Source organism: Schistocerca nitens, chromosome 3 (assembly GCF_023898315.1).
Source record: "Schistocerca nitens isolate TAMUIC-IGC-003100 chromosome 3, iqSchNite1.1, whole genome shotgun sequence".
Taxonomy (NCBI): domain Eukaryota; kingdom Metazoa; phylum Arthropoda; class Insecta; order Orthoptera; family Acrididae; genus Schistocerca; species Schistocerca nitens.
In genome coordinates this window covers 935,366,680-935,393,449 of record NC_064616.1, presented here as the reverse complement: position 1 = coordinate 935,393,449, position 26,770 = coordinate 935,366,680, and the positions used below count along the sequence as shown (strand labels likewise).

General features: G+C 42.1%; 1 protein-coding gene across 1 annotated transcript in view; it reads left to right on the top strand.

The window, feature by feature from the left end:
* The window catches only part of LOC126249008 (dihydropyrimidine dehydrogenase [NADP(+)]), a 288,548-nt gene that overhangs the window by 224,399 nt on the left and 37,379 nt on the right, over positions 1–26,770 (top strand). Inside the window, exons 16-17 of the mRNA XM_049950599.1 lie at positions 4,760–4,939; positions 16,056–16,286. Of these exons, the coding sequence (XP_049806556.1) occupies positions 4,760–4,939; positions 16,056–16,286 (411 nt within the window). The remainder of the gene's footprint in view (positions 1–4,759; positions 4,940–16,055; positions 16,287–26,770) is intronic.

Genomic DNA, 26,770 nt, shown 5'->3' with positions numbered 1-26,770 from the left:
TAGCATTTGTAGACTTAGAGAAAGCTTTTGACAATGTTGACTGGAATACTCTCTTTCAAATTCTGAAGGTGGCAGGGGTAAAATATAGGGAGCGAAAGGCTATTTACAATTTGTATGGTAACCAAATGGCAGTTACAAGAGTTGAGAGCATGAAAGGGAAGCAGTGGTTGGGAAGGGAGTGTGACAGGATGGTAGCCTCTCCCCGATGTTATTCAATCTGTATTTTGAGGGAACATTGAAGGAAACAAAAGAAAAATTCGGAGTAGGTATTAAAATCCATGGAGAAATAATAAAAACTTCGAGGTTCGCCGATGACATTGTAATTCTGTCAGAGACAGCAAAGGACTTAGAAGAGCAGTTGAACGGAATGGATAGTGTCTTGAAAGGAGGATATAAGCTGAACATCAACAAAAGCAAAACGATGATAATGGAATGTAGTCGAATTAAGTCGGTTGATGCTGAGGGTATTAGATTAGGAAATGAGACACTTAAAGTAGTAAAGGAGTTTTGCTATTTGGGGAGTAAAATAACCGATGATGGTCAAAGTAGAGAGGATATAAAATGTAGACTGGCAATGGCAAGGAAAGCGTTTCTGAAGAAGAGAAATTTGTTAACATCGAGTATAGATTTAAGTGTCAGGACGTCGTTTCTGAAAGTATTTGTATGGAGTGTAGCCATGTATGGAAGTGAAACATGGACGATAAGTAGTTTAGACAAGAAGAGAATAGAAGCTTTCGAAATGTGGTGCTACAGAAGAATGCTGAAGATCACATAATTAATGAGGAGGTGTTGAATAGGATTGGGGAGAAGAGAAATTTGTGGCACAACTTGACTAGAAGAAGGGATCGGTTGGTAGGACATGTTCTGAGGCATCAAGGGATCACCAATTTAGTATTGGAGGGCAGCGTGGAGGGTAAAAATCGTAGAGGGAGACCAAGAGATGAATACACTAAGCAGATTCAGAAGGATGTAGGTTGCAGTAAGTACTGGGAGATGAAGAAGCTTGCACAGGATAGAGTAGCATGGAGAGCTGCATCAAACCAGTCTCAGGATTGAAGACCACAACAACAACAACAGCTAATAACTGTATGTACTTATGAACAATATGTAACTAAAAGACACTGGTTGTTACACATTGATGATAGGACATAACGGCATAATATGCTGATGACATTCTGGCTGCAAATATCTTTGCGTGTTCACATCGCTTCAACTGAGACTCAATAGTCATTTCTAGAAATTTTGCATTTATTACCCTGCCTGTAGAAGTGCCGTCTACATTAAATTTAATAGTGTCATTTTCCCTCTTCGGACTATAATTCATGGCATTTGTTTTCTTCATGTTCGGTGTCAGTTTATTGCTTATTGACCTATTGTTGACTTCCTTGAGGTTTTCATTTGCTCTTTCTGAAAGGAGTTCTCTTGTTTCCTCAGTAACTATAATATTGCTGTCGTCAGCTAAGAGAATTTTTCCTCCACGACTAACACAAGTGCAAAAGTTATTTATGTATATCATGAAGCGTATTGGCCCTAAAAAGATACCCTGAGGAACCCCCTTATTAATGTGTTTTGACTCTGCTTATTGCGTCACTAAAATTTTATATTTATTTAAGGTATATGTGATCTCCATTCTTTGTACCAAACTTGCTAAGTGTGATCGGAACTAATCAGTCACACATTCATCATTGTTAATAATATCAAGTACTAGGTTTGTGAATGCCACTAGTGCTGACTCCGTATTTCTACCACTCCGGAAACCAAACTGTCATTCAATTAAAACGTTGCCTTTGTTGAAGTACCTCATTAATCTGTCTTTCAAAATTTGTTCTTTCATTTTTTGCAATAGTGACAGCAGGGAAACGGGCCATTAATTTTCTATGCACTTGGCTGCATTACCTTTCTTTAGCAGAGATATAGCTCTTGTCTGTTTAAATACTCTGGAAATACTCTTGTCTGTTTCAATACTTTGGAAATTTCCCTGCTGTAAAGGATTCGTTTATTACGTTTGCTAAGGGAGGTTGTATGCTTTCTATGCATTGTTTCAGTACACATGTAGGTACTTTATCTAAGTCTACTGACATTTTATTTTTTAGTTTTTGTACAGTTTTACGGATTTCGTGCTCTGTGGCTTGCAGAAACATCGTTGCACTCAGTGCCTAATTATTTACAGATGCTATATATCTTCTAAATGTTTTTTTGAAAATTGATGCTGTAACTTCTCTGCAATGCTTGAAAAATGGTCATTTACATTGTTTAATAGGTGGTGTTGATCATCGATTAATTTATCCCCCTCCCTTATCAGTATGTTTTTCTGCCTTTGTTTGTCTCTCCCTGTTTCCTTTTTTCATGACTCCCACACTGTTTTCCTTTTATTCTTTGCATTCTATTTTTTTTTATTATATGGCATTTTTGCAGCGATCAGTAGCTTCCTATACATCTTTTCTACCTGTGATAAAAATTCATAAACTCTGGCTCATTATGACTCTTTTTCATGGATCGGAGGTGCTGAAGGGTTTTGGTGGACTTCTTACGTAATACCTGCCGTTATCCATTTGTTTTTGTGAGACATTGATACTTTTGAAAATGTCTTTTCAAAGTTCAATTTAAATAACGCTGAGAATTTAGAGAATTGCATATTTATATCGGCTTTCCTATGCACTTCATCCCACACTTGGTTTGCTAATTCTTTACAAAAAATTTGTATTTTGTTTTCTGATAAATGTCATTCATAAGATTACAATTTACGGAATTTTCCACACCCGATTTTATTGTTATTATTTGACAGAAATTGTCTGATAGTCAAAGATCTTCTATAGCTACTTCACACTTTTCCTGTCCATATTTGTGACCACATTGTCAATTACTAATGCAGTAGCTGTAGTAACCCTTGTAGCACTACTGACCACCAGGACGATGTCAGAACTCTGAGATTTTATCTAAAACAGCTGTTTCTTTATTAAAAAACGAGCCACACTCCCACTGGGAGATTTTTATACACCCAAAATGATTAACTTCTTGGTGTTATCAAGCACTGTTAATTCAGTAGCTGATGTTTAACTTCACTTACTGCATTACGGTCAGATCTTGATTTGAACTGTTTTCCTTTTCTGATATAAATACATGATCCTCCGTCCTTTGAAATAGACCTACAATAAGAGTCTATCCTTTCGTACAATGATAATATGATATGTTGGATTTCTGTGTGTCTATACAAGTGCCCGGAGACATAAGCTACTGAGTAGTTCAAAAGTTGGAAAAAATTATTTGGAAACTTGTGGTAAGTTCCTATGGGACCAAACTGCTAATGTTATCGGTCCCTAGGCTCACACACTACTTAATCTAACTTAAACTAAGTTACACTACCGACAACACACACATCCATGTCCCAGGGAGGACTCGAACCTCCGACGGGAGGAGTCAAATGTTTGAGTTCAGCTTCAAATTTCTGTATTTTATTTTTTATTGATTATGTGTTTTAATGAAGGAGTGTTAAGTCTGTGAAATGTCCCATGTTGCTTTTCCCAATGATTTCATTTTCTTTGTGACATGTAGTATGTGTATCATTTGGTGTGTTAGGACCTATCTAGTGAGTGTTTGTTTTAGAATTTTTTAAGCTGCTGGAGGTAATCTTGAAGCAAGGGAACCTGCTGTTTGAAGTCATCCTAAAAATGATCTATTTCCCTTAGCTGTGACAACGGGTATTTGGCCATGCATGGTCTGAGATCGACCCCGTGTACTTTCTTCCCTTCCCAGTCCTATTTCGGTGTAGGTCATACCTAGTGAAACCACATCCATTGATAGTCCCTATAGGCATCAGAGTAACATGGCGAAGTCGGCTGCCGACAGTGTTGTCTCTAACTCCACATTAATCAACCTCACAGCTCCATTAAACTGTGGCTGATGATGACGCTGAAGCAGCTCAACAGAGTATAAATTTGTGCCGCGAGTCAGGGAATTTCCCTTGTCCACTTCACCACCTATGTCATATGCTCCATCCCTGTCCAAAGGAATATTTTGCAAAAAAAGTGTCAATACGCGTACGTTAAAAAATCTTTCCGAAATAGGACTGCTACACATCCCTTGAGGTCTTTCAAGTAACAGTGTCATATCTGCTCCGTTTATGTCGTCTTCGCACGAAATCTATCTCCATTCGATGCCAGTCGTTTTTCTCCATCATTCTCATCGCGATCATCTGAAACAGTTGGCACTTACATTCTTGTAAACCAGTTTTTCCGGCTCTTTAGAGAATAATTGCATTGAATAATCTGTCGGGTTGAGGTGTCGTATAACCACATTTCAAAGACGTTACCACAATTGATTACTTTTAATCATAACGTTCAGGTTTCTGTCTGCTTTAGGGGAACTGACCATCCGTTGATGCAGTGCCATGTTTATCATTACAGATCAGATTTGATATACGTGCGATGGCTTTGAAAATGGAAAATCTCAGGCTAGATGATGTGTTTAGTCATTAACCAGCTAGATTTCCCTACCATTACGCACACGTCTAAGTATTTTGAGGTACAAAATGCCCGTTGCCTACCGCTTCAATAATTATCACAATGTAATGTCATTATAAAAAATAAATAAGTCCCATGCAGTCCGTCTTCATCTCGATAATACTTACAAGGCGTATAGTTTTTTGTAAACTGAACTCGCAGACTATTCAGAGGGAATCCACTTCTGGAACGATAGGTGAAGGTTGCATTGACGCCTTGCTAGGGGAGAGAGCCTTACCGTTCTTCTCTTTCGCTTTCAGGTGGGAAGTGCTATACAGAACCAGGACTTCACACTGATTGAAGACTACGTGACGGGCCTCAAGACGCTGCTCTACCTACGCTCCATAGAAGAACTCAGCTCGTGGGACGGCCAGTCTCCTCCGACGGAAAAACATCAGAAAGGAAAGCCGGTCGTTTCTCTCCAGAACATCCTCGGAAAGGTACTTACGTCTATAATTCATATCTGCGACGTTGTCCGCCGTTCGTGGTCTTGCGGTAGCGTTCTCGCTTCCCGCGCACGGGGTCCCGGGTTCGATTCTGCCTCGTGAAGACTGGGTGTTGTGTGTCTTTCATCATCATTTCATCCCCATCGACACGCAAGTCGCCGAAGTGGCGTCAACTCGAAAGACTTGCACCAGGCGAACGGTCTACCCGACGGGAGGCCCTAGCCACACGGCATTTCCATTTATCTGCGACGTTGATAAGCAATATAATATTATACGTACGTATGCTGTACCCGATTTGTAAAAACTAGACACATTTTGTGTGCCGATGATGCTATAGGATAGTTGTTTCTTCATAACACTACTGTGAAAACTTTTAGCTCTGTAGTCCTCATTTTCCCGTACCAGAAAACGATGTCTTATTTCCGTTAGATTGGAAAATACTGTCCTCTGAATCACTGTTCTTTCTTATTGGGTTGAGGTATTAGCTCATACACTGACGGGAGTGGTACTTGCTATACCATGAAGCATCAATCAAGTATTTATCAAGCGTGATGTAGATGTTGACCACAATGCGGTTTCTAAATCATTAAGCTTTAATTCCATTTGGAATTAATGTCTACCCACGCCAGTAACAGAAACGACCCACCAAAGACTCGTACTCCTATATTAATTATGAATGAAAAGCACAATATTATGTATGTTCTACAGCATTAACTTATTCTGTAAGCCGATTTTCGGCTCACAGAGCCATTATCAAACTTTAACTGACTATCGTCGTCATAGAGAGTACAGAATTTAAGAACAACATTGAAAGAGGTATTACACATTTAGAGTGAGATATGAATCCACAGTAAATATCACCTCTGATAGTGTAGTGGTATTGCAGTTAAAAACGTTGAAGTTAAACATGAAAAAAAATATAAAGCGAACAAACCAGAAAACATCAACACTGAACTAAAAAGTGCCCATAAAACAATTTAAATTAAATTAACAATCGCAATAAAATAAAATAGAGTACCTACTAAAGAATAGCTTGAAAATGTGTAACATATAGAAGGTGATACAGAAACGATGTGAAACGTAGAATTGACATTTGTAACAACAGAATATAAGGAGTAAGTAGACATTCACAATAAAACATAAATACAGGAAAAATGGAGGAGTACAATGGAACAGACAGTGTGGGAAGCGTTAGAGGACTGTAAGGATTAAGTGAAATATAGATGAGGGGAAGTATTGAGCCCTGTTTGGTCGTTTAATATTATATCAGGACTGTGGGTAGATGATTGTTGACTTCCAGGGCTGACAACAGATTACGTTATTTGCCTTTGTTCGCTAAGTGGAGGACATGGGACTGTGACTGGTAGCTGTGGCCCTCACTCAGTATATTCTCAGCAAATGTTAAGTCACAATGCTGCACCTTCCAGCTACATTCGTGTTCTGTCAACGTAGTTGTTATGTCTCTGCCTCAATGACCAACATAAAACTTATCCAATCAGGATAAATAAATTTGTACTCCTCGACTACCATGTATAATTCGTCTGCAAGCTATTCCTCAGTACTCTTCGCACACGCTAACTTTATTTTATTAGGATTGTTAATTTAAATCGTTCTACAGGCGCTGTTTAGATTACTATTAACGTTTTTCTGGTTGATTCCGTTTCTATTTATTTGCTGTTTAACGTTTTAATTGCGTTGCCACCGCACTGGCAAAGTTGACAGTTACTCTGTGTTGGTATCTCTCTTTGGATGTGAAATATTTTTCAATGCTATTCTTGAATATTGTTTCCTCTTTGACGACGCTAGTGAGTTAAAGTTACGATGGCCTTGTAATCCGAAAACCGGTAAACAAAATAAATTAATTCTGTAGAACGTACATAATATTCTGCTTTTCATTTACAATTATGAAGTTTTTCTACCAAGAATCGACGGAAGAATCAGTTAATCCGGTTATATTCGTTGTAGCATGGAAGCAACAGCCTCCAAATGTCATTTTAACGAATATCTTGCCACGCCTGAATCACACGCACTTCTAAGGTCATGTAGATTACTGGCTGGAGACTGATGTGAATATACAGGGTGAGTCACCTAACATTACCGCTGGATATATTTCGTAAACCACATCAAATACTGAAGAATCGATTCCACAGACCGAACGTGAGGAGAGGGGCTAGTGTAATTGGTCAACACAGACCATAAAAAAACGCACAGAAGTATGTTTTTTAACACAAACCTTCGTTTTTTTGATGGAACCCCGTTAGTTTTGTTAGCACATCTGAACATATAAACAAATACGTATCAGTGCCGTTTGTTGCATTGTAAAATGTTAATTACATCCGGAGATATTGTAACCGAAAGTTGACGCTTGAGTACCACTCCTCCGCTGTTCGATCGTGTGTATCGGAGAGCACCGAATTACGTAGGGGTCCAAAGGGAACGGTGATGGACCTTAGGTACAGAAGAGACTGGAACAGCACTTTACGTCCACATGCTAACACCTTTTTATTGGTCTTTTTCACTGACGCACATGTACATTACCATGAGGGGTGAAGTACACGTACACACGTAGTTTCCATTTTCAATTACGGAGTGGAATAGAGTGTGTCCCGACATGTCAGGCCAATAGATGTTCAATGTGGTGGCCATCATCTGCTGCACACAATTGCAATCTCTGGCGTAATGAATGTCGTACACGCCGCAGTACATCTGGTGTAATGTCGCCGCAGGCTGCCACAATACGTTGTTTCGTATCCTCTGGGGCTGTAGGCACATCACGGTACACATTCTCCTTTAACGTACCCCACAGAAAGAAGTCCAGAGGTGTAAGATCAGGAGAACGGGCTGGCCCCAGAGGATATGAAACAACGTATTGTGGCAGCCTGCGGCGACATTACACCAGGTGTACTGCGGCGTGTACGACATTCATTACGCCAGAGATTGCAATTGTGTGCAGTAAATGATGGCCACCACATTGAACATCTATTGGCCTGACATGTCGGGACACACTCTATTCCACTCCGTAATTGAAAACGGAAACTACGTGTGTACGTGTACCTCACCCCTCATGGTAATGTACATGTGCGTCAGTGAAAAAGACCAATAAAAAGGTGTTAGCATGTGGACGTAATGTGCTGTTCCAGTCTCTTCTGTACCTAAGGTCCATCACCGTTCCCTTTGGATCCCTACGTAATTCGGTGCTCTCCGATACACACGATCGAACAGCGGAGGAGTGGTACTCAAGCGTCAACTTTAGGTTACAATATCTCCGGATGTAATTAACAAAAATGGTTCAAATGGCTCTGAGCACTATGGGACTCAACTGCTGAGGTCATTAGTCCCCTAGAACTTAGAACTAGTTAAACCTAACTAACCTAAGGACATCACAAACATCCATGCCCGAGGCAGGATTCGAACCTGCGACCGTAGCGGTCTTGCGGTTCCAGACTGCAGCGCCTTTAACCGCACGGCCACTTCGGCCGGCTGTAATTAACATTTTACGTTGCAACAAACGGTACTGATTACGTATTTGTTTATATGTTCAGATGTGCTAACGAAACTAACGTGGCTCCATTTAAAAAAACATAGGTTTGTGTTAAAAAACATACTTCCGTGCATTTTTGTATGGTTTGTATTAAACAATTACACTAGACCCTCTCCTTACGTTCGGTCTGTGGAATCGGTTCGTCAGTATTTGATGTGGTTTACGAAATATATCCAGCGGTAACGTTAGCTGACTTACCCTGTATACGTCTATGTAACGTATCGTATAAATGTTCTATGCGTGACAAATCAGGGCACAGCGGACACCTTCAAGGATCCGTACACTCTCCTGCAGTTTGTGGTGTCAACTACAGTTCGAGTTCTTGCACTGTGCTACTGGAATATGCCATTTCATACCAAGGTCACGATGGGTAAGACACCTGGGATTACGATTCTTGCCACAACATACTGGCGAACATTCCTCCTCCCCTCTACAATTTCCAATCAGTCCTGTTGTCATAGCCCATATCATGATTCAAGGAGTTGCTGAGATATGGATCTTGAGAATCGCTGCTTCCTATGACCTTTCATCAGGTCGTCTACGGACACGATACGACTACTAATAACCGGATAAGGAGCCATCGCTGAACACCACAGAATGTCACCCAGTGACCTAGTTGACTATGGCTGCACGCCATGCAAGTCTCTGTTGTCCGTGGTATGGTGTCAGCGTAAACGGCGCCTGGCAACTTCAAATTTCAATCCAACTTCAAATAATCTGTCACGACTGTTGACGGTGCCACTCTGCTTAAAAATCTGCCCAGATATCAGCTGTTATCACCCGTCTATTCGTCAGAGCCAGGCGACAATCCTACGATCTTCTCGCGGTGCAGTCTTATTAGGACGCGTTTTCACACTGTCATCCTGAGTACACGTCGTCTGCCCTGCAGTCACTGCATCTGTGCGATACGTCGGTGTGATGCTGCCATGTTTTTCATGCCGATGATTCGACCTTCTCCAAAGTTAGGAATATGCTGCACGCGCATGTTCTCTGGGGCTGCTATGTTTAGATCTTCACCCAAAAACTGCAGTAACGTTAACCATGTCCATTAGCCATCACGGAATCACATCTTCATCATCCTGTAACGTCAGCCATGTCCAATAGCCATCACGTAATCACATCTTCTTCATCTATAGGCACGACACTACTGAAAAAAACTGAAAATAAACTCACATAAGAATGAAACTTGAATCAACACATTCCACAAGCATGGAAATACTAGAGTATCTGTTTGGTAGCGTTTAGTCAAGGTGTTCATCACGTAACAGTTTTCATTTGCGTCAGTGTATTTGCTTGAATTAAGATTATTTTCGCAAAAAATAGCTCGTTCCTTTCCCCATAAGAACTAATTTTACAACATTTGTCAGTTAACTACAACATTAAATAGTAATAATAAGTAAGTTCCAATTAAAATATTGTTCTCTCATTTCTTACACAGTAATACTAATGACTTACTTTGTTGCATCTTAAGACTATTCTGCTCGAATAGTTAAAAGTGTACTCGCCCTTTAATGTGCATCTTACCGTGAAGGGGAATACATGAGGAAGTTGAAGTCACATCGAATTTCTTATTCTCAACGGTAACCAATAATCAATTAGTCTTGAATTATAAATATTATTTTATAATTTCATTTAATAACAATTTTTACAGAAACACTTCATTTCCTATGAAAATTTAACTACATACTACCTTAACTACTTACTACGTAAGACCTCGGTCCTTTCGTTTCATATGTTAACAACAGTAATAATAATTATTACTTTCTTCTGCATGACGTGTTTAATTTTGTTAAATGGACTGGACTAGAAAAGTGCTTTTCGGCGTCCGGCGTTAGCATAGTGTTTCTCGAATAGGGGAGAGCCTGACCAGGCTAAAGACACCTCATTACATGAGCTCAACATTTCTTTAAAAACTTCCACTGACCTCGAATGGCTTCATACTTGTTTAACGTTCCAACAGTCCCACTCTGTGCCGTCATCAGCGCCGTACGTCCTCTGCTAAGGAGATCTCCTTAATTACTCGAGGAATCCAGGACGGACACACGCTGACCCGCGGTGAATATTCAGTCTTCTCCTTGTTGTAGCCGTACTACAACATGTCGCAGAGGACAGCCTCGAAGTCTACACAACTCCTGGCACTCCCAAACATACAGTTTAGTACATACACTACTGGCCATTAAATCTGCTACAACACGAAGATGACGTGCTACAGACGCGAAATTTAACCGACAGGAATACGTTGCTGTGATATGTAAATAATAAGCTTTTCAGAGCATTCACACAAGGTTGGCGCCGGTGGCGACACCTACAATGTGATGATATGAGGAAAGTTTCCAACCGATTTCTCATACACAAACAGCAGTTGACCGGCGTTGCCTGCTGAAACGATGTTGTGATGCCTCGTGTAAGGAGGAGAAATGCGTACCATCACGTTTCCGACTTTGATAAAGGTCGGATTGTAGCATATCGCGATCGCGGATTACCGTACCGCGACATTGCTGCTCGCGTTGGTCGAGATCCAATGACTGTTAGCAGAATATGGAATCGGTGGGTTCAGGAGGGTAATACGGAACGCCGTGCTGGATCCCAACGGCCTCGTATCACTAGCAGTCGAGATGACAGGCATCTTATCCGCATGGCTGTAACGGATCGTGCAGCCACGTCTCGATTGCTGAGCCAACAGATGTGGACGTTCGCAAGAGAACAACCATCTGCACGAACAGTTCGACGACGTTTGCAGCAGCATGGACTATCAGCTCGGAGACCATGGCTGCGGTTACCCCTGACGCTGCATCACAGACAGGAGCGCCTGCGATGGTGTACTCACCGACGAACCTGGGTGCACGAATGGCAAAACGTCATTTTTTCCGGTGAATCCAGGTTCTGTTTACAGCATCATGATGGTCGCATCCGTGCTTGGTGACATCGCGGTGAACGCACATTGGAAACGTGTATTCGTGTTCGCCACACTGGCGTATCACCCGGCGTGATGGTATGGGGTGCCATTGGTTACACGTCTCGGTCACCTCTTGTTCGCCCTGACGGCACTTTGAACAGTGGACGTTACATTTCAGATGTGTTACGACCCGTGGCTCTACCCTTCATTCGATCCCTGCGAAACCCTACATTTCAGCAGGATAGTGCACGGCCGTATGTTGCAGGTCCTGTAAGAGCCTTTCTGGATACAGAAAATGTTCGACTGCTGCCCTGGCCAGCACATTCTCCAGATCTCTCACCAATTGAAAACGTCTGGTCAATGGTGGCCGAGCAACTGCCTCGTCACAATACGCCAGTCATTCCTCTTGATGAACTGTGGTATCGTGTTGAAGCTGCATGGGCAGCTGTACCTGTACATGCCATCCAAGCTCTGTTTGACCTAATGCCCAGGCGTATCAAGGCCGTTATTACGGCCAGAGGTGGTTGTTCTGGGTACTTATTTCTCAGGATCTATGCACCCACATTGCGAGAAAATGTACTCACATGTCAGTTCTAGTATAATGTACGTGTCCAATGAATACCCGTTTATCATCTGCATTTCTTCTTGGTGCAGTAATTTTAATGGCCAGTAGTGTAGTATAGTGACCCAGATCCCTCTCGATGACTGCCCCGTCGTGATCTCACTTGGAGTCTGACGACTGTGGTCAAGCGTGACCGTTGTCGTGCACAGAAACCCTGGTCACCCACCCTAGATCGACCAAGACCGCAGCAGATGTTCACCAGTCGGCCACGAGAATGCGCGGCCGCCCCTCGACATGTCGGTGCGAAGATGGCAACTTGCAGATCATCCGTGATGACCCAGAGAAGGAGGAGGGCTGGCTGCTCACTAGTCTTCTCATCCACGATGACCAAGTAGTGAGCAACGGCAGACCACGGCTGTGGTATGCATCAGGTTTGGCTGCGCGATGTTGAAGTCAGAAAGCAAGTAGCAGGCTGGCCATCATCGAACAACTCGTCGCGGTTTCACTCAAAGTCATTAGATTGTCTTTCTCACTGATTCTTCGACAAGGACAGAATGACAACACGACACAATGTGTCTTTTGTTCCGAAAGCTGCGGTTCTCGTAGGAACCGAACTCCCGCCTATGAGCCGGGGGCTCTGAGTTCAAGAGCGTATTTGTCCCCATTTATCGGAGCTGTTAGCGCCCCTTGCCTTGCTGTGGTTATTTCCGTAATCATTGGAGGTAATCGAGCTCGGTCCTCTGTCAGCGTCTGACTTTCTAGCGGTGCTCAGATGCGGAACTACATAATGTTACGACACAGTGCATTGCTAAGTAGTCCAGAGGTGTTTTGCGTTTTTTCCTGTCCTGTTCTCCAAGTCTCTAACTTTGGAGATACGCTTTACCGATATAATTATTGGAACAGCAGTTCAGCTGCAAACTACTCCGTTCTGAGCCTGTCTGGCGGAATTTTAATAAATTTTTAAGCCTGTACAATAAATTTATTCTGCTGTGCAGCAGCACTTGCCTTTAATACGATAATTTGGATGCGTTAGTTTGATCGACAGGATTGTGTTCGTCTGAAAATGGCGAAATGCCTAAACGCGTAAGGCTAAATGAAATAAAATAAGACGAGCGTCTTTTTATAAGTGCAAAATATGACCACCACGTCTCATAAGGCTTTTATGCAGTACGTATCGTTAAGTGAATACATTGGCGAACAACATGGTCCACTGTTCCAGTTTCTCCACAGTTAAAGCTAACGTTAAGTCGTCATCCTATATTATCCAGATGCATAACGTACGGCCAATCCATGACTTACAAGAAAATGGATCACACCTCTAAAGGGTAGGATTTAACTACTCTTATGTCTTCCCCGAATATAGGGAAAGAACTCATAGACCCAACGTCCCGTTGTACCTGGATTCCGGTCCTCTTGTGATTCTATCATTATGCACGAAGCGATTTCTTCCCTGGGGTTCGCTCTTTCCCCCTAATATCTTGGACACTTTTTTCTGTTTGTCTTCTTCGAAACCAGTATTGCCCTCCTTTCTTTCTAACTGCCCCGTCTTAAGAGGCATTATTCCCAACATGATGATAAGAGATTCCGCAGAAATGTTCCTGTACACATTCTGTAAATCGTATAAATATGCCCCCTGCACTTTCCGTAGGGTTTGCTTAGGTTCAACTAGTCTTACCTAATGCGCCCACGTACTTGCAGTGTAATCTACAGTAGAGTCAAGAATAGCATCATGATGCAGTCTGGTATTGTTTAAGCGTAGGTGGATTTCTGCAATTTTGTATACGAGGCTAAGAACTCGTTGGCAGAAAATTTTGAAATGTGTGTGAGTGTTTTACGTACAACTCAAGTACCTCGTTACCGCATATATGTGGACCAAATTATTGGTTTTTCTTATTGTTGGATTTCTTATCCATGACAGATACCCTTGGAGCTAGCTTTCTAGCTATTTTCAGTTTTTTCTGAGCACCTACTATGATGTTGTTGTTGTTGTTTTTTTTGGGGAAGGAGACCAGACAGCGTGGTCATCGGTCTCATCAGATTAGGGAAGGATGGGGAAGGAAGTCGGCCGTGCCCTTTCAGAGGAACCATCCCGGCAGTTGCCTGGAGTGATTTAGGGAAATCACGGAAAACCTAAATCAGGATGGCCGGACGCGGGATTGAACCGTCGTCCTCCCGAATGACCTAGTATGAATCAACGACACAACACATTGACAATTTTCTTCTAATTTTAACCTACTGTTTCTTGTTACTACTGTCAAGTCGTCTGCGTGGGCCATGAATCCTTTTGATAGTTCGCCTATTTTCTGTAATATAGTTTCCAGACAAATATCCCAGAACACTGGTCCATACAAAGAGCCCTGTGGGAATCCTTACTTAGATGTTGTACAGGACTCTGCTCTATAGTGGTTTGATTTTCCTTCTGTACTAACTTGTTGCTAAAATTCTTCTGTTCATAGCCATTTGTATGGCATCTACGAGCTCTTCCTCATTTTTGTTCACCAAAATACAAGTACATTCATACTCCATCTGTCAGCCGTATCGTGAACTCAGAATGCAACAGTTCCCAGTTTGCTTTCCGTAATTTGTAGTTGCACGTCGTTATATGATAATTTTCCACGTTATGCTCCTCATTAGATAAATTCAACTATCAAAATTTTCTAACAGTACATTTATAACACTCACGTGTCTTTTATTACATCCATACATCGTTTTTTGACGTCCTCGTAGTAATCTTCTGCACGCGTTCAGCTGGTTTACAGAAAGAACGATTATATACGCTGGGAAAGCCTCAGATCAAAAATTACGTGCCTTCACTATTGCATGCACTGTGCGTTGGCTGTTACACCAGTCAAGTGTCTGACCTTGCAGATCGTAACGGAATCCAGTAGCGTAACCTCCACCAACTAACAGCGTTGTTTCTGGATTTCCTTAGAGCGCGGAGGTGGTTCGGCGCTTATTGGCGATTCCCACTTCTCTCTACCACACAAACCGAATGGTCAACGCACTATCCAGTATACCTTTAATTTAAGGGTGGCCATCCAATTTCAGTCACAGAAAACGTCCGCTAATTCACTCAATCATATCCCTACTACATCAATTCTGACACATTAGGATGCCATCAAGCAGTACTTTTGTACCTATAACTTAACCATAGCTCATTTGAATGGGCGAATGACCACAGTATGGATTCTTCAGAAGATTGTTTCTTCTCTCCTGCATCTGCGAATTCCACCAGAGTTTGCTCTAGGGATGGACAGTGCTACCGCTTGTTGTACGTGACTCAGCTCTACAATGTTTTCCACGAACAGTACGAGACTGGAATAGAAGGGAGGACCGATAGAGGTACTCAAGGTACCCTCGGCCACACACCGTCAGGTGGCTTGCGTAGTATGGATGTAGATGTAGATGTAGAATGTATTTTCAGCTCGATCAACATCTTGGTCTTTGTTCTTTACAAAATGCTTTAAATGGTTATGCTTTAAAATGGTTATTAAAAGATTTCAGAGACCAACCCGATACTGCCTTTGTAAACAGCTACGGAGTACAGGCTGTATCAAAAGGAATCATCCGATTTAAAAAAAAAATCATAATTATTATGTTATTTGAGATATGTGCGTGAAAAACGTACCGTTGGAAAGAGCTCGAGGTTTGCATGGTTCCCGCCACACTAGCATCTGGAAGTGCGGGAATTTTTAAATAAAAGGATTACTGAACGATGTATTGGTTGCACAGGACCAAATGATTCAACCTTACATTACTGGCCTCCAACGTCACCGGACTTGACAGTATGTGATTATTTCTTGTGGGGTGTTTATAAAAGACTGTTTATGTGCCCCCTTACCAACAATAATGAACGAACTGAGACATCGCATAACAGCAACTGTGGAACTGTAACTAAAGACATGCTCGCTGCAGTATGGGAACATTGACATATGGTGTGCATCTCAAGGGGGCATATTGAACACCTATGAGAAGGTACGAAAAAAAATTGTTTGAGTTTCCCATTCATCAAAACACAAAGTTCATTGTATACGTTTATTAGTTTCAGAAATATTGACGTGCCGAGTCGGATGATTCTTTTTGATGCATCCTGTACATTTCCTGCTTGCAGAATTTGCCTCAATTCGGCGAGCATCTACAGAGACGAGAGGAGATCATAGCGGAGATGAAGAGGAAGCAGGAGCCCTTGGATGCAAGCAAACCCTTCGAGCCGCTGAGACCGGCGCACCAGCCGCGTAAGCCCGTGCCCAGCGTCCAGGACATAGTGGGGCAGGCGCTGCCACACATCGGCGCCTACAAGGCTCTCGACAACACCAAGCAAGTCGTCGCCGTCGTGGACGAGGTGAGAGGCAATCTTCTACAAACTAACACGATGGAATCATAGCGTGTAGGCTTTCACGGCCGGTATATTCATTAATTAAAACTTCCGGGCTAAGGTGCCGTGGAAATTCTTCCTCCTGACGTTTCATTGCCAACTGCGGGCAACATCTTCCGAGATGAGCCAACGACTTACTGCTAGGCAGGGACCAGATTCATCAAACAAGTCGAGGACTGGCGGTACCTAACAGTCATCTGTTAAATTTCCATTTATTTATTAGCGACGCAATACAGTTTTGTGATTGGAATAAGGTGGATAGGCTAACATTTAGATCTATGGAACGTAATGCAGAACTGACTTCTAATAGGCAGAAGAAGAAGTTTGACAATTTACAGAAGGGCAGACAGGAAACACCGGTTACAGACAATTCCCGTACAGTCATTAATTTGTCCCGAAAAGAACTATCTAAGGAAGACGTTCCTGTTCTCTCAAAAGGAGTAAATTTTGCATTACTCCACTGAAGGTTCGCACGGAGGATACTGTAGCTAATATAGAGACGGAAATATGTCTGTTACCATCACATTCTGCCGATGAACTTAGGGTAGAAACAACCAAGATACTACGTAAAGCTTAGCCACCTAGCAGTAATTTGTCTCAAGGAGAAAAGAAGGCGTTACGGAAGATTGACGTACACAAGAATATTATCGTACTCACCTCTGATACGGGCAGTGTTACCGTTGTATTGAAGAGTGAAGACTACTACAGTAACGTCAGTGACCTCTTGAATCCTACCACTCATAAAAAGTTGAAAAAGGATCCTGTTGTTGCCGGCCGAAGTGGCCGTGCGGTTAAAGGCGCTGCAGTCTGGAACCGCAAGACCGCTACGGTCGCAGGTTCGAATCCTGCCTCGGGCATGGATGTTTGTGATGTCCTTAGGTTACTTAGGTTTAACTAGTTCTAAGTTCTAGGGGACTAATGACCTCAGCAGTTGAGTCCCATAGTGCTCAGAGCCATTTTGGATCCTGTTGTTGTTGTTGTTGTTGTTGTTGTCGTCTTCAGTCCAGAGACTGGTTTCAAAAATGGCTCTGAGCACTATGCGACCTAACTTCTGAGGTCATCAGGCGCCCAGAACTTAGAATTAATTAAACCTAACTAAACTAAGGACATCACACACATCCATGCCCGAGGCAGGATTCGAACCTGCGACCGTAGCGGAGACTGGTTTCATGCAGCTCTCCATGTTCCTCTATCCTGTTCAAGCTTCTTCAAGTAACTACTGCAACCTACATCCTTCTGAATATGCTTAGCGTATTCATCTCTTGGTCTCCCTCTACGATTTTTACCCTCCACGCTGCCCTCCAATACTAAGTTGGTGATCCCTTTATGCCTCAGACCATATCCTATCAACCAATCCCTTCTTCTAGTCAAGTTGTGCCACAAATTCCTCTTCTCCCCAATTCTGTTCAGTACCTCCTCATTAGTTATGTGATCTACCCATCTAATCTTCAGCAATCTTCTGTAGCACCACATTTCGAAACCTTCTATTCTCTTCTTGTCTAAACCATTTGTCGTCCATGTTTTACTTCCATACGTGGCTACACTCCATACAAATACTTTCAGAAATGACTTCCTGACACTTAAATCTATACTCGATGTTAACAAATTTCTCTTCTTCAGAAACGCTTTCCTTGCCATTGCCAGTCTACATTTTATATCCTGTCTACTTCGACCATCATGGGTTATTCTGCTTCCCAAATAACAAAACTCATTTACGACTTTAAGTGCCTCATTTACTGATCTGATTCCCTCAGCATCAACTGATTTAATTTGAATACATCCCATTATCCTCGTTTTGCTTTTGTTGATATTCATGCTATATCGTCCTTTCAAGACACTGTCCATTCCGTTAAACTGCTCTTCCAGGTCCTCTGCTGTCTCCGACAGAGTTACAATGTCATCAGCTAACCTCAAAGTTTTTATTTCTTCTCCATAGATTTTAATTCCTTCTCCAAATTTTTCTTTTGTTTTCTTTACCACTTGCTCAATATTCAGATTGAATAACATCGGGGATAGGCAACAACCCTGTCTCACTCCCTTCCCAACCACTGCTTCCCTTTCATGCTCCTCGACTCTTATAATTGCCATCTGGTTTCGTACAAGTTGTAAATAGCCTTTCGCTCCCTATGTTTTACCCCTGCCACCTTCAGAATAGAGAGTATTCTATATGCGTAGCTAGTTGGCATATAAACTTGTACTACTGAGGTAGGTTTGGGCTTCGTGCTTATCTTAGCTACAATAATGCGTTCACCATCCTGTTCGTAGAAGCCTACTCGCGCTCCTATTTTTTTTATTCCTTATTAAACCTACTTCTACATTACCCATATTTTATTTTGTATTTATAACCCTGTATTCACCTTACCAGAAGTCTTGTTCCTCCTGCCACCGAACTTAACTAATTCCCACTATATCTAACTTTAACCTATCCATTTACCTTTTTAAATTTTCTAACCTACCTTCCCGATTAAGGTATCTGACATTCCACGCTATATAAAAGAAAATATCTTTGCAAAACGGAAGCTTACTCTCCTAGATTATAGGAGCTACCTACCTAAGGTTCACAAGCCTAATGTCTCACTGAGACCGGTGATATCGGAGCTGCTACCCGAGAGCTGGCTAGACATCTCGCCTCCTTGTTACGACCTTGGCCGGCCGGAGTGGCCGTGCGGTTCTAGGCGCTGCAGTCTGGAGCCGAGCGACCGCTACGGTCGCAGGTTCGAATCCTGCCTCGGGCATGGATGTGTGTGACGTCCTTAGGTTAGTTAGGTTTAATTAGTTCTAAGTTCTAGGTGACTGATGACCTCGGACGATAAGTCGCATAGTGCTCAGAGCCATTTTTTTGTTACGACCATGTATCGGAAAAGCTGATTATCATATTCAAAATTCTACGCACTATACTGAAAATCTGAAGGAGATTACTGTCAGCCCAAGTGATATCCTTATCAGTTTTGATGTGGTATCGCTGTTTATCACAGTTCCGATCAACGAAGCTCTTTCTTACATAGCTGACATGTTCCCCACTGATATAGTAGCTTTGTTTCGACATTGCCCATCCACGACTTATTTCCATTATAATAATGGGTTCTATGAACAAATTGAAGGAGTGGCAATGGTTCAAATGGTTCAAATTGCTCTGAGCACTATGGGACTTAACTTCTGAGGTCATCAGTCACCTAGAACTTAGAACTACTTAAACCTAAATAACCTAAGGACATCACACACATCCATGCCCGAGGCAGGAATCGAACCTGCGACCGTAGCGGTCGCGCGATTCCAGACTGTAGCGCCTAGAACCGCTCGGCCACTCTGGCCGGCGAGTGGCAATGGGGAGCCATCTAAGTGCAGCTGTTGCTAATCTTTTTATACAATTTTTTGAACAGCAGGCGCAGCAGGCAGTCGATAAAAGTCCTTTGAAGTGGTATAGGTATGTGGATGACACTTTTGTGATATAGAATCACGGTGAAGAGGAATTTAATGGTTTCTTGGTGCATTTAAGTAGTACTAATCCAAAGATACAATTTACTATGGAGACACAGTAATGGACAGGTTAATTTTTTTAATTTTTCAGTAATTAAAAGGACAGATGGGAGTTTAAATCATAAGGTATACAGGGTTTTACAAAAAGGTACGGCCAAACTTTCAGGAAACATTCCTCACACACAAATAAAGAAAAGATGTTATGTGGACATGTGTCCGGAAATGCTTAATTTCCATGTTAGAGATCATTTTAGTTTCGTCAGTATGTACTGTACTTCCTCGATTCACCGCCAGTTGGCCCAATTGAAGGAAGATAATGTTGACTTCGGTGCTTGTGTTGACATGCCACTCATTGCTCTACAGTACTAGCATCAAGCACATCAGTACGTAGCATCAACAGGTTAGTGTTCATCACGAACGTGGTTTTGCAGTCAGTGCAGTGTTTACAAATGCGGAGTTGGCAGATGCCCATTTGATGTATGGATTAGCACGGGGCAATAGCCGTGGCGCGGTACGTTTGTATCGAGACAGATTTCCAGAACGAAGGTGTCCCGACAGGAAGACGTTCGAAACAATTGATCGGCGTCTTAGGGAGCACGGAACATTCCAGCCTATGACTCGCGACTGGGGAAGACCTAGAACGATGAGGACACCTGCAATGGACGAGGCAATTCTTCGTGCAGCTGACGATAACCCTAATGTCAGCGTCAGAGAAGTTGCTGCTGTACAAGGTAACGTTGACCACGTCACTGTATGGAGAGTGCTACGGGAGAACCAGTACAGCGTGTGCAGGCACTATCAGCAGTTGATTGGCCTCCACGAGTACACTTCTGCGAATGGTTCATCCAACAATGTGTCAATCCTCATTGCAGTCCAAATGTTCTCTTTACGGATGAGGCTTCATTCCAACGTGATCAAATTGTAAATTTTCACAATCAACATGTGTGGGCTGACGACAATCCGCACGCAATCATGCAATCACGTCATCAACACAGATTTTCTGTGAACGTTTGGGCAGGCATTGTTGGTGTTGTCTTGATTGGGCCCCATGTTCTTCCACCTACGCTCAATGAAGCACGTTATCATGATTTCATACGGGATACTCTGCCTGTGCTGCTAGAACATGTACCTTTACAAGTACGACACAACATGTGGTTCATGCACGATGGAGCTTCTGCACATTTCAGTCGAAGTGTTTGTACGCTTCTCAACAACAGATTCGGTGACCGATGGATTGGTAGAGGCGGGCCAATTCCATGGCCTCCACGCTCTCCTGACCTCAACCCTCTTGACTTTCATTTATGGGGGCATTTGAAAGCTCTTGTCTACGCAACCCCGGTACCAAATGTAGAGACTCTTCGTGCTCGTATTGTGGAAGGCTGTGATACAATACGCCATTCTCCAGGGCTGCATCAGTGCATCAGGGATTCCATGCAGCGGATGGTGGATGCATGTATCCTCGCTAACGGAGGACATTTTGAACATTTCCTGTAACAAAGTGTTTGAGGTCACGCTGGTACGTTCTGTTGCTGTGTGTTTCCATTCGATAATTAATGTGATTTGAAGAGAAGTAATAAAATGTGCTCTAACATGGAAAGTAAGCGTTTCCGGACACATTTCCACATTATATATTTTCTTTCTTTGTGTGTGAGGAATGTTTCCTGAAAGTTTGGCCATACCTTTTTGTAACATCCTGTATAGGAAAGATACACCACCGATCATTACCTCCTCAAGAATTCGAACCTTCATCCTAGGGAGAAGAGAGGTGTTATTAAAACATTGGTGGACAGGGATAATAAAATCTGTGAACCAGTTTATTTGCAAGAGGAACTAAATCATTTGCCAACAGCATTTAAGAAAAATGGATACACTGACAATGAAATAGATCGAGCACTCTATCCCAGAAGAATAGTATCTGAAACCATGCAGCAACAACAACGGTTGGCTGGGAAAGATTTTCTTCCACTTATCCACAATATCATGGACCGTATTGGGAAAGTTCTGGTCAAGTTTTGAGTTGAAACAATATTTAGACCCACCAAGAAGATTAGCGAATGTTTTAAGATCGGTGAAATATGCACGGCAACCTTTTGCAACCCCTGGGTTGTATAATATTCCGTGTGGTTGTGGGAAGGTTTATATTGGAAACAACGAAACGAAGTGTTCATACCTGCCTAACGGAACAGAAAAGGAACAGTCGTCTGGGACACACTGACAAATCGGCTGTAGCGGTACATGTTTTTGAACACAGTGATCATGAAATAAAATTTTGTGAAAGGAGCGTACTAGCTAAGACATCGCATTATTATGCACGTATGTACAGAGAAGCCATACAGTTTTAACAGAAAAGAAGAAGGCTTAAAGTTACATCAGATATGGCGATCGACTTATTACCAACGATGTGACAATCGATTACCTTTGATCGAGAGTAATGACGTTAGTGTGAGATAGTTTTACTGTCGACAGCATGTGATGAGCGGTGGCGCCCTCTGTGCGCTCTATATAAACGGGACTTCCACGGCCTAGCAGTCGGTTGTTAACTCACTTCGGAAGATATTGCCCACAGTTAGCAACGAAACGTCTGGAGGAAGAATTTCTACAGTTCGACCTCGGCCTCTTCGCTCGAAAGTTTTAATTAATTGCCACGTTAGACATTCTCTCGTTTTGGAGGAGTATACCTGATACTCGCAGAAAATAGACGAACTAATATGAACACCCATATAATATGGTGATGGGTTACTTTTAGAATCTAAAACAGCCCGAAGTCTCCTGTGATCATCACCACCACCATCCCACATCGTTCCATATTATTCTATGGATCGGCAAACGAGGCTTCTTCACCAATTACAATCCTTAAAACTTTTCTCCCTCTTCAATGATGTCCCAAATAGGCCCTCTCTTGTCTATGTCCGATTTCGCCTTATCCCTGTAGTTGAGTCTTGGTCTTCCTTTTGGTATTTTATCTCTCAGTTTGAAATAATACGTTACTCTTGGTTCAAAAATGGTTCAAATGGCTCTGAGCACTATGCGACTTAACTTCTGAGGTCATCAGTCGCCTAGAACTTAGAACTAATTAAACCTAACTAACCTAAGGACATCATACACATCCATGCCCGAGGCAGGATTCGAACCTGCGACCGTAGCGGTCGCTCGGCTCCAGACTGTAGCGCCTAGAACCTCACGGCCACTCCGGCCGGCTTACTCTTGGAGGCCTGATTAGTATCCATACGTCGTGTAACGCTGGCTTTATTTCGACCTGTGTGGATTTGTTTTACAGGTTTTTCAAATTAGAAGTAACAACGAGACGACAACACACTGGCGTCAGCAAGTAAATTACAAACTCATGAAAACCTAAATTTTAGAATAATGAACTAGAATCAAGTTCTACTGCTTCGTCTAATTGCTTCAATTGATTAAATCCATGTTACCCTCATGTTAATGACTCATCAGACCCAGAAGTCGTTGTTGGAAAGCGGAAATGCTTGATGACACAAGACCGTGTTCATGTTTAGTTTCAAAGCAATGAAATAATTTGCAGGATAATGGCAGTCATAATCGGATTTCATAAGAACATTAGAGTGCAGGCTAGTCTTGTAGTAATGAAAATGCGTAAACGATAGCGAGCGAATGTTGCGTCACGAAACCAGCGACTTCCTACGAATTTAACAGGCTGAAACTTTACCATAAGCTTTACACATAATTAGTAAAAAGTGTCAATCAAATTACTAGATAATAAAAACATACTTAAGCTCATATCTGTTAGTACTCAAATAAGGTTACAGGACATAAACGATACGTGACCTTACAGGATGGCTGTCGGAACAACAAGGGACAGCAAGAAGAAGAACACTTATAGTACTTAGCATTTTCTTTAAAAAAAAAGTACACAGAATTGTAAAAAGATATTAATTCGTCACATAGAGATAGATCTGTTTCAAGTATAATAGTTCTATCTATGACATAGCGAAATGTAATGATTCGTTACAGTCGAATATGTACATACCATCTCAGCCGCTCCAAGTTTATTTTATCTTGAAGTCTTAAAACTGGACCTTGTCTCGGATTTCCACATTTCTGATTCTGTCCTACCGTGTCTTTCAGACCATGCTACGGACAAACCTCATCTCAGCTGCCTGAATTCTGCTGGTGTCTTTACTTGTGATGGTCCATGCTTCACAATCATATGTCAGAATCGGACTGTAATAGGTTTCATAAATGACTCTAAAAAATTTTAGTGGTACTTTCTTGTTCCATATCATATCTTTAACAATTTGATAGAAGCTACTAGCTGCTTGTATTCTGTGGGCGATTTCATTCTCTGTGTAACCAGTAACGGAGACAACAATGGCAAGATATTTCAAATGATGGGTCATCTGTAGCCGATACCTCTCCATTTCGACATGTGTCATTGGTTGTCCATACCTCTTCATGACAATTACCTCACTTTTCTCGTGGCTGTAAATGAGACCACTTACTTCAGCAGATTCTGCCCAGATGTTTATTTGATCTTGAAGGTCTTCTAAAGCGTCAACTCTTCGACATATGTCATCAGAAAACAATATTGATTTCACTTTTTCACCTTCTGTTATTTAGTGTACTTTTCCCTGGATCTCGTTCAACACAGTAATGAAAAGGGAACAGAACTCCGCCTTGCTTTAACTCACATTTCATGTCAAATGTTACAGCGATTCCTACAGATGTTTTTGGCCTTTCTATGGCTGTCATCGTACAAATTCTTGATCCTGTGTAACATGTCATCCTGTATTCCAATTTTCTTCTGTGTTTCCCACATTTTTCTCTGTTCCCAGCATCAAAAGCTTTCGTTATATCCAGAAAGGCTATCCACAGGTCTCTGTTGTGTTCGTAGCATTTTTCCATTAATTGGCGTAGAGCAAAAATTAAATTAATTATTCAGCTTCCCTTCCTGGATCCATACTGTTCCTCCAGGAGTTTTCTTCAATCAGTGGTTTGATATTAAACTCTATAATTCTTTCATAAACTTTATCGCCTTGGGGTGTTAAAGTGATATCTCTACAATTACAGCCTTTCTTCCTGCCATCTCTCTTGAAAGTTGGGATCATGATGCCCATTTTCCTAACTCTTTTCTCCATATCTTACAAAAGTGTCTGTAGATCCATTGTTTTCCCGCAACTTCCATGGCTTTTGTTATTTCTCCGGTTATTTCATCAACACCAGCGGATTTTCCTGTTTTGATATATTTCCAGGCATATTCAAACGCGTTTCCAAGTTATGACTGTCCCATTGTCTGTGTCAAATGGATTTTATACAACACTGTCTTCTTGTGTACGGTGTACGAGGTTTGTTCAAAAAATTTCGGAACTAAGTCCACAAAATTTTTCTGGGTGTGTTATCGTGATGCAAGAGTCATGAATTGTCTCGCCACATTTGAGGCCGTTTCCTTCTCGCAATTTCTCGCAACCGTCGCAACACGTCCCGATATTTCCGTCGATTATCAGTTTGTCCCAGTGGCACGAATACAATATGAACTACTCTTTCAAAGTCAAAGAAAAATATCAGCATGTCTTTCACATTTGACCTGACCTGCCGAGTTTTTCTTTGTCTTGGAGAACCTTTTTAGACCCACCGTGGAGATTGAACCTTGGTGTCAACATCAAAACCGTACACCGATATCTCATCATCAGTTATGATTCTCTTAAGCAACATCTCGTTCTCATTTGCGCGATCCAAAAGCTCTTCGCAGACTGAGAGGCGAAGGTCTTTCTGGTCTTGACCCATGAACAGTGGGACGAACTTGGCGGCATCACGATACACTCCAAGATGCTGTGTCAGGATTTCATGATATGATCCAACTGAAACGTTAGATTCTTTCACAATCTCTCGGAGAGCCAGTCTTCGATTGGCACGCACGATTTCGTTAACGTTCCTGACAAGAGCGTCGTCGGTAGACGTCGAAGGGCGTCCAGAACGAGGGTCATCTTTAACTTCTGTCCGGCCATTCTTAAACCGTGTGAACCATTCGTAACACCGAGTACGGCTTAAGAACTCATCACCACATGCATCATTTTCTGTATCCCTGTAAAGGTTTTCTTGAGTTTCACGTAAAATTTAGTGCAGACGCGTTGCTTCCCTTACTGTGCCGTCTCGGAATTCGTAAACTGAGCTACACAACGTTCTACTCAACACAGTACTGAACTAGAACTAACAGACATACAACAATGAAGCTTGCAGCAGTTACACATTAAACACAAGCATGTCCAGGGATGCCAACCGCATTTCTCTCCAACACACCACTGGCGCGAAATTACGAATATACCGGAATTTTTTGAACAGACCTCGTATATAATTGAAATGCAACAGCTCATCAAAGTAAGACTTCCAAGTTTCTTAATCATACCACCATATGTGATGAGATTCCCGTTATTGTCCGTCAGGTACATGAAATGTTCCTGATCTCTCTTTCCGCTTTTCATCATCCTCTCTCAGCGCATCATTCCACTTATTAAATCACTTCTCTCGTTCTTCTGTAACAACTAGCGTTGCTTGAGTCTTAGCAGTTGTGTATAGTTTTTTATGAACCGACACATATCCGAATAAACTCCTAATGGTGGTCAATAATCTTTTATACAATTCTTTTTGAATTCCTTGAGCATTGCTGAGGGAGTGTAGTGAACAATTAGTTGTTTGCCGAACGGAGATCGTAATAGCTCCAAAATGTTCACATCCAGTGAGTTCAGAGGCTTCAGAACGTCTACTGTTTCATACTTCCGAAACCAACATTTTTCAGTTGCCTATGTATGAGCATAATTACGTTGGTGGATGTAGTCCAGTTTTGGGAACAATCTTTAGTTATTGAATCAACTTGGTCGCCTAAACTGATTTCACAGTACTGAAAATGAAAGATCGTATGCCAGCGATGGCCTGGACCCACCTGGGAAAGTTCGGCCGCCGAGCTACAAACCTTTCCAATTGACGCTACAATGGGCGACTTGCGT